Source organism: Helianthus annuus, chromosome 14 (genome assembly GCF_002127325.2).
Source record: "Helianthus annuus cultivar XRQ/B chromosome 14, HanXRQr2.0-SUNRISE, whole genome shotgun sequence".
Lineage (NCBI taxonomy): Eukaryota > Viridiplantae > Streptophyta > Magnoliopsida > Asterales > Asteraceae > Helianthus > Helianthus annuus.
Genome location: NC_035446.2, coordinates 130648672 through 130663703, shown reverse-complemented (window position 1 = coordinate 130663703; position 15032 = coordinate 130648672). Strand labels below are relative to the sequence as shown.

General features: G+C 44.7%; 1 protein-coding gene across 1 annotated transcript; it reads left to right on the top strand.

Moving 5' to 3' along the window:
- Nucleotides 1-13439: 13439 nt before the first annotated feature.
- On the top strand, nt 13440-14728 carry LOC110907405 (synaptic defective enhancer 1-like). Its single transcript, XM_022152394.1, has 2 exons — nt 13440-13567; nt 14227-14728. The coding sequence occupies exons 1-2, from the start codon at nt 13440-13442 to the stop codon at nt 14726-14728; spliced, it is 630 nt and encodes a 209-aa protein (XP_022008086.1).
- Nucleotides 14729-15032: the final 304 nt, after the last annotated feature.

Sequence of the window (15032 nt, the reverse complement as noted above, 5' to 3'; positions counted from 1 at the left end):
CGGGTGGAATGCGGTACTCAAATTCAGCGTCGTACCAAGAGCTGCTTGAAAGGTTTCCCACAATCTCGATGTAAACCGAGCATCGCGATCAGAAATGATGTCTCGAGGCGTACCATGATTCTTAATGATCTCGTCGGTGTAGATTTGGGCTAGCTTGGCCACCTTATAGTCTTCTCGTATTGGCAGAAAGTGGGCTGATTTGGTTAGACGGTCGACTATAACCCAAATACTGTCGTGACCTGATGGCGTGGTCGGAAGCTTAGTTATGAAATCCATAGCTATGCTTTCCCACTTCCATACGGGTATCGGCGGTTGTTCGAGTAAGCCTGAAGGTCTTTGGTGTTCAGCCTTGACTCTTGCACAAGTTAAACAGCTACCAACATATAAAGCAATATCCCTTTTCATCCCAGGCCACCAGTACTTGTAGCGAAGGTCCTGGTACATTTTGTCCGCACCGGGATGGATGGAATATCGGGATTTGTGGGCTTCGTTCATGATGATCTTTCGCAAATCTGTCCTCCTCGGAACCCAGATTCGGTCCAGATAATAGAATATCCCGTTGGCTTTGCTCACGAGCTGAGTTCCATCGTGATAGATTCGTTCCTTCTTCAACGTACGCTCGTTAAAGCAAGCGTGTTGTGCTTCGCGGATGAGAGCTTCGAGGTTATACTGAGCCTGGATGTTTCGAACACCTATCACGTAATTCTTTCTGCTGAGGGCGTCTGCAACTACATTCGCCTTGCCTGGGTGATAACGGATCTCACAGTCGTAATCGTTGAGAAGTTCTACCCATCGGCGTTGACGCATATTGAGTTCTCTCTGGTTAAAGATATGTTGCAGGCTCTTGTGATCGGTGAAGATCGTACACTTTGTACCATACAGGTAGTGTCGCCAAATCTTTAAGGCAAAGACAACTGCGCCTAGCTCGAGGTCATGGGTTGTATAGTTCTTCTCGTGGATTTTGAGCTGTCGAGATGCGTAAGCTATAACCTTGTCTCGTTGCATGAGAACACAGCCAAGTCCAAGGTTTGAAGCATCACAATAGACAACGAAGTCATCGCTTCCGTCCGGCAGTGTAAGAACTGGTGCATGGCACAGCATGTGTTTGAGGGTTTGGAAAGCAGTCTCCTGCGCGGTTCCCCACACAAAAGGCTTGTCTTTATGAGTAAGGGAGGTAAGCGGTACAGCAATCTTTGAGAATCCTTCGATGAATCGCCGGTAGTAACCTGCTAATCCGAGAAAAGAGCGAACTTCTGACGGATTCTTTGGCGTAACCCATCCCTTGACTGCCTCAATCTTTGCAGGATCAACGTGTATACCCCGACTATTCACAATGTGACCCAGAAATTGAACCTCCTCCAACCAGAACTCACACTTGGAGAATTTGGCGTAGAGTTGGTTTCCCTGAAGCAACTCGAGAACCAATCGCAAATGCTGCGCATGTTCGGCCCTCGATCTGGAATAGATCAGGACATCGTCGATAAATACAATGACGAAACGGTCTAAGAACGGTTTACACACGCGATTCATCAGATCCATAAAGACCGCGGGTGCGTTGGTCAAACCAAAAGGCATGACAACAAATTCGTAGTGGCCGTATCGGGTTCGAAAAGCGGTTTTGGGTATGTCTTCCTCTTGAATCCGCAACTGATGGTAGCCTGAACGTAGATCAATCTTGGAGAAACACTGAGCACCTTGCAGTTGGTCAAACAGATCATCGATTCTTGGTAAGGGGTATCGGTTCTTGATGGTCAGCTTGTTCAATTCCCGGTAATCGATGCACATTCGGAACGACCCGTCCTTCTTTTTGACGAAAAGGACTGGTGCGCCCCATGGAGAAGTGCTCGGGCGAATGAAGCCTTTTTCAAGTAACTCTTGGAGTTGGTTTGAGAGTTCTCGCATCTCAGATGGAGCGAGTCGATACGGAGCTTTTGCCACTGGGTTGGCTCCTGGAATAAGGTCGATTCGAAAGTCGATATCACGGCTTGGAGGTAATCCAGGAAGATCATCAGGGAACACCTGAGGAAATTCTCGGACAACGGGGACATCCTTGACTTCAACTTTCTTTTTCTTGTCCGTCTCTGCTACAACAATGTTGGCCAAGAAGGCTCGATATTCCTTGCGGAGGTATTTGCGAGCTTGTAGACAGGACATGAGCTTGAGATCTTTCGCAGTAGTTTCACCGTACACACATAGAATATCACCACTAGCTAACACAAATCGAATCATCTTATCGGAACACACAACTTCAGCACGGTTTTCACGAAGAAAGTCCATGCCTACTATGACATCGAAACTTCCGAGTTGCATTGGAATGAGATTAATCGGAAATATATGATTGTTGAGCTCGAGAGTACAATCACGGAGCACAGAATTGACAGCAATGGTTCTTCCGGTAGCGATTTCTACTTCGAAGGGTGTCGAAAGATAAGAGCGCTTACGTCTAAGAAGCTTCTCAAATTCAAATGACACAAAGCAGTTATCGGCTCCAGTATCAAACAAACATGATGCATATATACCATTCACAAGGAACGTACCATTGACCACGTTGTTATCAGCTTGAGCCTGGCGTGCGTTGATGTTGAAAGTTCTGGCGTGAGCGGCTTGTTGTTGAGGCTGTTGTTGTGGTTGCTGGGGTTGTTGGGCTTCTTGTTTCACCACCCTGTTCGGGCACCGGTTTGCAAAGTGGTTAGGGTCACCACATGCAAAGCAGGTCCGAACATTGGTTGTTGGGGCCTGTGCAGCTTGAGGAGCTTGAGGAGCTGGGAGTAGAGCTTGGTTGGCAGTGACTTGGGCTTGAGCTTGACGGGGACCATAGCGGCAACTCGCAGTGAAATGCCCGTAAACGTTGCAGTGGGCACAGAATCGGCAGGCCACACCCACCGGGTGATGATAAGAACATGTAGCACAGAGTGGGTGGGGGCCGGTGTACGCACGCTTCGCTGGCGGCGCATTAATCACTAGCGCAGTGCGCTGTGGTTGTTGCTGTTGTTGCGGTACTGACTGAAGAGGAGCAGCATTGGTTGCGGCGGCGCAATTCTTGTTCTTCTTTCTTCTTCTCGAAGACTTGGAGGCTTGAGTGGTGGTGTTGTCAGTTGATGCGGCGGTGACTTGATGCAGGGGCTTGACTTGCTTATCCCAGAAACCAGCCTTCACCCGCTTGTCATTAATCTCAGCGGCGAGTAGGTAGGTTTCCTCGATCGTTGCGGGCTTGGAGGCGTGAACAAAATCTGCGACACAATCCGGAAGAGCACGGATGTATTTCTTGATGGTCATGTCAGAAGTCTTGACCTGGTCGGGACATATGATGCTCAATTGCTTGAAACGGGCGGTGAGACCAGCATTGTCTCCCTCCTTTTGCTTGATACTCCAGAACTCATCCTCCAACTTTTGGCGTTCGTGGGGAGGACAGAACTCGTCCAGCATGATCGCTTTCAATTCTTTCCACGTCAGCTCGTATGCAGCGTCGTTCCCGCGCTTGTTCCTTTCTGCGGTCCACCAGTCCAAAGCTCGCGACTGGAAGACACCGGTAGCATTGAGAGTACGGAGATTATCTGGGCATCCACTTTGTCGAAAGGTGACTTCTATCGAGTCAAACCAGTGAAACATAGCCGTTGGGCCATCCTCGCCGGTGAACTCCTTTGGCCCACATGCCTTAAATTGCTTGAAGCTAAAAGCAGTCTTGCTGGATTCTTTCGGAGCATCAGCTTGTGACATCTCAGATGATTTGCTGGCGTTCTCATAAACCTCACTCACGGCCTTCGCCACGGTCTTAGAGATGATAGCAGCCAGACGTCGATCTCTTTTCTCCTGGCGGGTAAGACGCGAGCGTGATCTAGGTTGTCCAGATGACGACATGGTCTGCAATAGACATCGTCACAGGCTCAACACAACGAATTCGAGTCTCACACGTTCTTAGATCTCTAAAGCTTAGAATCACGTCGCATCTCTCGTCACGTAACACATATAATCACATAAGCACATAATCATAGAGGCACATAAGCACAGAAGCAATTAGGGCACATAAGCAATTAAGCAAATAGAGCACTTAATTTCCTAAACACGTACGAAATTTTATCACAGAGGTAGTCAGAAAACAGAAACCTATAACCACAAGTCGAGTGCCGTTCGTTTTGCGTATCGGATAGCACCACATTGTATCGTCTATCTTAGTCGTATAGCGTAGCATAGCACACTGGTTTCGTTTAGATCACATCAACAGGGATTTGAATCGAGATAGGATAGCAACAAAGGTCACGCAGATTGATAACAAATGGAGTAACCAACAAATCTTAAAACACGTAAACAGGTAAATCATATAAAATTCAACAAAACAACACTCAAAATCGGAAAACGGATTGTCTGCGGCTACTAGACTTTGACTAACCATGGCAATTTAACTATTCACAGTTGACTTGTCGTCACTTTCGACTCTAGGGGACATGTTCCTGCCTCGATTCTTGGGCATTACGCACGCGCATTCTAGGCCATACTCGTGAGTTCAGGTCGTTGGAGTCCGTCAATTGCCTTGGCGAGATAAAATAAAGTTGGAATAACTGCCAAGGTTAGGGTTTCACCCCTAGCTCAGCAATTTCTTCCTTGTTTTAAGAAAATTTAGAGGAAAGTTTTCATCAAATTAAGGGTTTCAGCCCTGATTTGGTATAATTCTCCCCCGTTTGTTGATAGAAGTTTGCACAAAGTAATTGGCAAAATTTGTAATCTAGGCAGGAATTCGCGGGTTTCACTCCTAATCCCGTCCAAATTACAAAATTTGGCTCGGAGTTCGGATGTAATGATAGAATAGAAGGAAACAACATAAAATAAACACATAAACTTGGTCTCTTGGTTCCTAACTATAGTCTAGGTCTCTAAGACAGCGATCCGGACTAGATCGTGTCTAACCTAATTCCCTATAGTTATGGCTCTGATACCAATCTGTCACACCCCAACCGATGGCGGAATCATCGGGGCGCGGCACTGAGCGAAACAGATTGTTCAGAAGTTTCCACAACAACTATCATACAATTCAGTTAAGTAACACGTCCCATACCGTGTCCCAAATAATAACAAGTTATCATAGAAATCAACTAAACAATATGGGAACTGTTCCGACAACTCAAATTCTTAGTTATTACAGACCGAAAGTAAATATTGTCTTAAGACTTCTAGACGGCTATCCGTAAATCTTACTGACTACAGGTGCCAGTGCAAGATCTACAGATAATTATGGCCCTGGAACAGATACGTGGACACTGTCCTAAGGTCACAGGCTCCTAGAAGCTTATTATTGCCTCGCTTCCCTAGCACGCTAGTAGCTTAAACACCTGTCACATACGTTAAAATAAAAGTCAATACATATAATGTAAAGGTGAGTACACAAGTTTGATATAGCATATAGAGTTCGAATAGTTTACGCATAACCAAGCACGTACACAAGGGCAAACGATGCATGTAAATTATCAACATGGGACCATCGATACCAACGACTTCGAGTTGACTGTCCGAGACAGTTCGCAATACATGATTACCACCGTAATCCATGCAAGTAATTGTCCTTAGCAACCCCCGTGTGAACGGGTGCTGAGTCCAAACTATAGTACTACGTTGCTAAAGCAGGTAGATAGCACTCCACGTGTAAACATAATAAACAGCAATCATTTAGACAAGTAATACATGCAAGTAGGTTAGCGTTCAAATAGATTGTGTTGTTTGTGAATTTGATAGATTACGTATGTAACACCCAAAAGTGCTGAAAGCAAAAAGGGATCGAGTATACTCACAGTGGTTGGTTGTGGATTGAAGGGAGCACTGAGAATAGGTTAGCCTGAATAGTTCGATAACACAACGATGAGTAACGCGGAAAAGTAAACAATGTTACTTGGATCGAGTAGGCCATTCGATCGGACAGCAGTTCGATCGAGTGGGCTGTTCGATTGGTTTGAAAGTCCGTTCGAACATCCATTCGATCGGCTGGCTGGCTCGATCGGTTGGTTTCTTCAAGTGGATTGTTTCTTCCTTTGATGTGAAGGATGTGTTTGTGTATGATGGTTTGTACTACCTTTCAAGTTGGCCGATCGAACAGCTGTTCGATCGGTTAGCCCAACCGATCGGTTAGCATTGCAGACTTGGCAAGATGTCACTCGATCGGTTAGCATGTTCGATCGGGTGACATTCCAATGTTTCAAAAAGTCTAAGTGTTTTAAAGTATAGTATCTCATGATTCGAGCAGTAATGATTACAATCGAGTGGCGTAGTCGATCGAACAGTACCTCGTCAATATTACACCTTGTGAGTTTGGGGGACTAAGTGCTAGTCGATCGGTTAGCCTAGCCGATCGGCTGGCATAGTCGTTCGGTTGGGCTGTTCGATCGAACAGCCTAGCCGTTCGGCCAGCTTCTCGATTCAGTTAACCTATCACTTAACACTTGCTTATTCCCGTGAGTTGTTGATGTTTTAGAGATATTTTGACTACGAGTTGAACCACAAGGCTGAAGTCCCTACTTAGTCCACTGACTCGAGCAGGAATCACCCAAACTCGGTCAGAGACGGTTTGGAAACCAAGTTTAACGTTTAACCCGGAATCGGTATATCTCTCGGTAGAACCCGAATCTTGAACCATGTGTTTGTTTGGAATGGTTTGTAAGTCGGTTCAAGTCTCGTTTTCACCTTTTTGAGTGTAAAAGAGTTGAAAGATAGATGAAAACCAATCTTCCAATCCTTTTCCACCGTGAAATGTTAAGATCTTTGGAAGATTTTAGGTTATTTATGTGGAAATCGGTTAGATCTAGCTTATTCATGGTTGAATGAAGTCAAGAACATGAAGTTCTTGATGAATACCAAGAACACCATGATGACATCACTCAAGAACACCTAGATCTTGGTGATTTCATGGTTGAAATTCAGATTTTGAAAGATAGAAAGATGGAGAATCGATTAATGAACAAAAACGTACAAGGATTAGAGCGAAATACTTACCGGTTTGAGAGAAATCTGGGATTTAGTGAGAAGAAGAGGCTGGTCAGTCAGAGCTTTTCCAAAAGTGGAAAGGTTGACAAAGACAGCCCTATTTATAGGCTTCCAAAAGAGGAAAGGGTCAGCTGATCGAACAGCATCCCTGATCGAGCAGCTGTCCGATCGAATATCCTGTTCGATCGGCTAGTCTGTTCGATCAGGTTGCCCTGTTCGATCGGCTAGCCTGTTCGATCAGGTTGCCCTGTTCGATCGGCTAGCCTGTTCGATCAGGTTGCCCTGTTCGATCGGCTTGCCTGGTTTTGAGTGTTTCGCGACGATTTTTGATATCTCGACTTCGATGAACGATGATTTGAGAATGGTGGAATTCCTAATCAAATTACTTTTAGTAGTAGTCGAGACTATATCTAACATACAAGCATCCTTACACCACGATTTGGATTCGATTTCGATTGAGTTTGATTCACCCTTGAGTCTTGATTGATTTGATTGATTCACCTCACACTTTAACATAAAAGTAAACACGCACAAGTAACACATAAGGCACACACACACGTATAAAAGCATTAAAATTATCCACGCTTGAGTTTGATGATTGATTCGATTCACCTTGGTTATTGATTGACTAGCTTTATTGCGTTGTTACTTCCTATCATTCACAGTCGGTCGTTGATTCACAGTTCGATTATCGGTCGATTAGTTTGATTATACAACACTTACTCCAAATAATATGAAAATCAAAATGAAACTAAAATGAAATTAATCTTTATTAATCTTTAATTCCAATAATAGTCAACACTTGACTTTGACTTTGACTTTTGGAAAACACGGGGTGTTACAGTCCGGGCGAGTAAAAGCTAGATATTGTAAAGTTCCCACGAGTTTCGTGTATGGTGTGGCGTCCACCGAAGGAGAAGAGTCGGAAGCGGATAATGGTTCGGTAGCACTTAGGGGAGTGGTAACATCCTTCACACCGTCCATGTGAAATTGTTCTAAAGTATCTTGAATGTAATGGTGATGGGATAGAAAGAGCCCTGTTGGTGTTGGAATGACCTCTACACTAAGAAAGTGATGTAGCATGCCAAGATCCTTGATAGAGAACTGTGTACCTAAGGCCTGAACAAGTTGATCAAGGAAGTGGGAGTCATTTCCTGTGAGGACAATATCGTCAACATAAACCATAAAATAACATGTGATGTGTTGATGTTGGTAGATGAAGAGTGAGGCATCAGCTCGGGATTTCCGAAATACAAAGCGAGTGAGAAATTGAGTGAGTTCATTGTACCAGGCACGAGGAGCCTGTTTTAAGCCGTAGAGAGATTTTTTAAGTTTGCATATGTGATGCGGGTAACGAGGATCCCCATAGCTTGGTGGTTGAGACATAAAAACGTCTTCATGAAGGGTGCCATGAAGAAAAGCATTGTTAACATCTAGTTGATGCAAGGGACAATTTTTGGATAGGACTATGGATAGGATTGTACGAATAGTAATGGGTTGTGTAATAGGGCTGAATGTGTTAGAATAGTCCTTCCCATGTTGTTGAAGAAAACCCTTTGCGACTAGACGTGCTTTATATTCGGCAATCGAGCCATCGGGATTACATTTGATTCTAAAAATCCATTTGCAACCAATAGGTTCTTGGGAACTGGGTGGAACTAGTTCCATGTTTGATTTTGTAGGAGAGCCTTAAACTCATAGTCCATAGCACGTCTCCACTGTGGATCCTTTGACGCTTGAGTATGAGTAGTGGGTTCAATGGTTGGTGGTAAAGGATGTATAGTGGTGTGGTTGACAAGGTTTGGTTTGTAATATTCTGGGTTTGGTTTTCTGGTTCGGGATGGCCGATTGGATTCAGTAGCGGAAGAGAAGTTGGGCTCGGTTGGGGAATGGGTAGAAGAGGTTGTTGCTGGTTCATGGTTGGATTGATGTTCGATGGTGGTGGATGCAGGTGGAGATGGATTAGTGTGTGAGTTTGATGATTGCGACTAAGGAGGTGAGGATGTAGTAGGTTCGGTGTAACACCCTGACTTTTCAGATCGTTACCTATCGCAATCATTTCTTCCGTAAACGCTTGTACTTTTAGGATTCGATTTACGCAATGGGTTAAACTATATTTTTAACGCATTTTAAATGCATATTACGACGCTTATTTGATCACAATTATCTCATTTTAACACTACTTATAACGCTCACTAATTAAACACATTTTATCGCATTTTACATCGCTTATCTAGACTAAACGCTATCGCAACGCAAATTCAACGTCGACTCAAAACGCGGATTTAATTATATTATATTATGTGTGTTATTTGTGTGATTAATTGTTGAATGTGATGTGGTTATCAACGTAACGTGTATACGCTTATACGCTCACTCACAACTCGACCAAACGCAACGCAACGCTTAACAAACGAACCAAAGTTGAAAAACTAACAAACACGCACACGGCCGTTCAAGTGGCCTTCCATCCGACCGCCCGGATGACCATCCGCCCGGATGACCATCCGTCCAGATGACCATCCGACCGGATGGAGCCATCCGAATGATGCCACTTGCCACCGACTTAACCCTCGCTCTCTCCCTATAAATGCTAGCCGTATACCCTCATTCTCAGACTTTGACACTCTCATCCGCTCCCCAAGACTCTGTCGCGATTCAAGGCCATTTTGTAAGCTTTTTCCCTCAAATCTTCTCTGATCGTCATCTCTAATAACCTCTACACAATCTTCTTCATCAAATCGCAACACTAACTTTTTTTTCTCGAAATCGCTGATCTTGGACCTCTCGAAGGTGAATTTCACTCGTTTTGCTTAGGCAAAAGGTTGTGGAACACCATTCAATCGAGATTGGTTTAAGATCTAAAAGATTTCACATTTTCAGCTAAGTTATGAAAGATTTCAACATTTTTTCAACTTGTCTTGAACTCTTCTTCGTTTTTACACAATATTGATGGAATCCGGACTCAAACAGACTCTCGCCTCGTTCCTTAATCGAAAGCCGGTTTGAAAACGGATTTCCACCGGAGAGATGGACCGATTAACGGATCAAACATGAAATTTCTTCAAGAACATCCGTTTATCAGAATGGGCAGAGCCCATCCGGACGAATGAACTGGATCTGGTACTTTTCCGTTGCTTGACACGTCGTCACACCATCTCCGTTAACCAAAAAAACCGTTGTTTAAAGAAAAGTTTTACAAAACTTCAACTACAGATCATCTGCCCGAATTGCCATCCGTGCGGATGACCATCCGATCGGATGACCCGACCCTTATAATCTCCCTTGTTTAAACGTTTTTTTTACTAAACTTCGAATTTTAACGATTCACAAACACCCACGCGCTGTTCGAATGGCCATCCGTTCGAATGGCCATCCGCCCGGATGACCATCCGTCTGGATGACCATTCGCTCGGATGACCATCCGTTTGGATGGGACCCATCCGTTCGTATGGACTGGTTGAACACTTAACCCGCTCGACATTCTGTTTACAACCATTCAGCCCTGAGGAAGACTTATGCTTCTGTTTCCGTGCACAGGCTGACTCAACGCGCTCCATTCAATCCAATCCAGATTGTGTTTACTTGCTAAACACACGCTGTGAGTATACTCGAACCCATTTTCGTTTAACGCACTTTTGGGTGTTACATACGTTCTATATCAAAACACAACACACAAAGCAAACACTTTATAAACGCTAACCACTCCTGCATGTTATACGTGATTTGTTGAATGCTTGTTACTATGCTTATACAGTGTTACACTCGACCGCCTCTAGCAACGATAGTACTATAGTTTGGACTCAGCACCTGTGTGACAGGGGTTGCTAGGGATCACATTACTTTACTTCATGTGTGCGCTTCGGTGAACATGTGCCGCGCACACTCTACAACGTAGTCTCGTGGTTAGGTTGTATCATTGTTGATAGTTATATGCTTCGCCCGTTACGTGTTATATGTTGGTTATGCGTAAACGCTTTTATACTATTATTATGAAAACTTGTGTACTCACCTTTAGTTTATGTATTGACTTTATTTTAACGTATGTGACAGGTTGATTTGGATGTTATGCTGGAAATCAAGTTAGGAAGTCTAGAAACCCACTAAATAAAATCTGAGTTGTCGGGATGGATTTGTTTTTGAGACTGAACATATGTAATGACTGTTTTTGCTTTATTTGTTTAATAGTATGGGATGTTAACCTTATAAATATTGTCATTTAATACTTGTTATGGATTCTCTTGGACAATCTGTTTCGCTCAGTGTCACGCCCCGATGATTCCGCCATCGGTTGGGGTGTAACATTCAGTGTGGTCAGATGTAGGTGTAGGGTTGGGCATGGGAGTGTGCGAAGGGGAGGCCGAGGGAGGAGGATCAGTTGTTGTTGTGGAAGGAGGCGATGAAGTGTGAGTGAATGATAAAGAGTCAGAGGAGTTGGTTGTTGGCTGGGAAGGAGACGAAGTAGTGGAGTGGTGTGGAGTTGGAATATCTGGTGGAGATGAGGTGCAAGTTTTGCGACTGGGAATGGGAGGCATAAAGGAGTCGATAGTAAGTAAGGGAAGTGGGTTAGGGCCACTTGTGGTTAAGGGAAATATGTGATCAATAAACTCTACGTGGCGGGAGTGGTAGAGGCGATGAGTGGTAGGATCATAGCATTTATAGGCGGATTTTGAGGACGAGTAACCAAGAAAAATACACTTGGCGGACCGTGGATGTAGTTTGGATTTAGCATATGGACGAAGCCATGGGAAGCACAAGCAACCAAACGGTTTTAGTTTGTTGTAGGATGGAGGAGTTTTATACAGCTTTTTAAAAGGTGACGCGAAGTCAAGAATTGGTGTTGGAAGCAGACTGATTAGATGTACAACGATTTGAAACGCATGAGACCAAAACGTTAGGGGAAGATGAGCATGGTGCAATAGGGATAACCCGGTTTTGACGATGTGTCGATGGCGACGTTCGGCCACTCCATTTTGTTCTGGATTATGTGGTGGAGTTGTAAAATGGGAGATCCAGTGTTTTTGAAGAAAGGGGAGGGGACCAAGATATTCTCCCCCATTGTCCGAGAAAAAGGGACACTAACGGAGTACGAAAATGTTTTTCAACAAGAGTTTTAAGTTGTGGAAATAAGATGGAGACGTCCGATTTTCTTTTTATAGGATATAACCATGTATATTTGGTGTAGAAATCAACAAAAATGACGTAGTGTTTATAACCATCATTTGACATTTGTATGGGTCCCCAAACGTCTGAGTAGACAAGTTCAAGAGGTTTAGTTGTACGAAAAGAATTTTCACCAAAAGGTTGTTTATGACTTTTATTAATTTTGCAAGCATCACAATGAAATAAATCATTGGACATGTTAATATAATCAAAGCCTAACTTATTTAGTAAATTCTTTAGAACTTTGATAGATGGATGTCCGAGTTTGTGATGCCATGAAAGTAGAGAACTGGAGGTCTTGGTGCTTGAATTGAATTGTATCGGATGACAAAATTTGGGTGTCGCATAGTAGACGTCATTAATGTTGACTCCCCGCATGAGTCTCGCCCCCGTGCGAAGATCCTTAACAAAGAAATGAAGAGGAAAAAATTCAAAAGAAACTTGATTAGCTATGCAAAGTTTTGCTACGGAAATAAGAAGATTACGCAACTTAGGAACAAGTAAGACATTAGGTAATTTAAGGGAACGAGTAGGACTTTGAATAGAGCCGTGACCGGTATGAGTTATAGTGAGGGTATTACCATTGCCTAGAATGATCTCATTAGGCCCTTCATATTCGGAGAGATGGTGCACAAAAGTCTGATCGGCAGTGGCGTGATCTGATGCACCGTTGTCAAACATTAGGGAGGATGACGAAGTTGCCATGGTAGAGTTGACTGTCAAGTTTGTTGCTGGAGTCGCCAAGGCAAGGTTATTATTTTGTAGAAACCTTGCAAACTTGTGACAGTCCTTTGTATCATGCCCTAGAATGCTGCAAAACTGACAAAATAAATTGTTACGATTAGTGCGATAAGTATTGTAGAGCTATTGCTGTTTGCGGATGTGGTTTTTCGAGGCCCTGATGCATTGGGCCAATTTGAAAAACGAGCAGCCGAGTTGGGTCGATACTGATTGTGTGGTCCTTATCTTTGGGCTGTGTTAACAATAGTAAGAACCGGGGCATATTTGGACTCCAAGAGAGATCGCTCATGATCAATGAGTTTCTCATAGAGATCCGAAAAAGTAATGGAAGTATGTATCGTTTTGAGGGCTGCAGTGATTTCCTTGTAGTCTTCATCAAGATGAGCGAGAATGTGGACTGTGAGATCGTCATCATCAACGGGGTTTTGAGCCAAAGCTAATTCGTCCTCAATGGATTTCGTCTCATTGAGATATTCGGCTACAGGTCTGGATCCTTTGTTGGTGGTGGAGAGTTTGCTGCGCAGTGATATAATGCGAGAACGCGAGACACTAGCATAGCTCTCGGATAGATGTTGAAAAAGTTGTCTTGCGGTTTCGGCGGAGGATACGAGCGGTTGGATAGTGTCGGAGCAGCTTCAAAGAAGTGCCCCGAGAAGAATTTGGTCTTGGCGAAACCAGAGACGATAGGCGAGATTCGGTTTTCCTTCAAGTGTTTTTGGTGGTGGTTCGGTTCGACCATCAACAAACTGTTCGAGTTCAACAACCATGAGCATGGCTAGGACGTGTTTGCGCCATGAGGGAAAGTTGGTTGTAGTTAGTTTAATTGGAAAATAGGTGTGGGTTGAAAGTTCAATGATGGTGGAGGAAGACATGATGTGTCTGTTGTATGAAAAAAAAAAGGGCAGCAAGGGTGGTTTTGGACCGGAAAACTCAAAGCAGTTAGAGAGCTCTGATTACTATATAATAGAAAGAGATTGTTCATGTGTTTCTGTACATTTGATACACTTTTATATATGCCTATATATAGGCGATTACAAATAAGGAAACATAAATACAAGGGAGACATTTATGCAAACATACAAGGAAAGTAATTGACTGAGATTTGAACGCTGATGAAGATGATTGATACTTGAAATCAGGAAGGAGAGAATTATGCCTTGGAATATTCTATTCCCTTAGGTAGTATTTGGTATGCAAGAATGAGAAGTGGAATGGAATCAATGATTACAAGGGAATGAAAAAAAGTATGTTTGGTTGGTCAACTTAATGGAATCACCAATTACATAAGTTATTACATTCCCTCAAATTCATTCCATCCACTCCCTCTGTTTATTTTCATTTCATTCCCTCTCTCAGCCTACATCACAAACACCGCCCATCACCTCCACCATCTACCACCACCACCACCACCACCTGCCGTCGTCACCACCGGCCACCAACCTCCGCCGACCACCACCACCGTCCTCCGCCGCCACCGCCGCCCGCCGCCATCGACTACCATCGCTACCACCTGCCATCGCAAACCACCGCCACCCCGACCACTACCGCCACTCTCCGCCGACCACCACCACCATCCTCCGCTGCCACCACCCGCTATTGTCGACCACGGCCACCCATCGTTGTTGACGCCACCACCACCATCGACCACCATCGCCGCCGCCCGCCACCACCGACCATCGCCACCACGACCACTACCTCTACCCTCCGCCGGCCACCACCACCATTCTCCGCGGCGACCTCACGCTACTGTCGACCACCGCCACCCACCGTCGTCGCCGCCTCCACCATCGACCACCATCGCCACCACCCGCAACCACTGACAATCGCCACCCCGACCACTACTGCCACCCTCCGCTGACCATCACCACCATCCTCCGCGACCACCACCCGCTACCGTCAACCACCACCACCCACCGTCGTCGCCACCACCATCGCCGCCACCTTCCAACGCAGAACACCAACCCTGACCATCGTCGCCGCCACCGCTAACAACCGTCACCCACCAACCACCGCCACCCACCACTGCTACCACCGACCACCGCCATCCATTGCTGCTACCGCCACTAGCCGCCACCGATCCACGCCACCACCCATTTAATTCATTCCTCTTTTCTTACATACCGAACAACACAATGTAATGATTTATTCATTTCCTACATGGT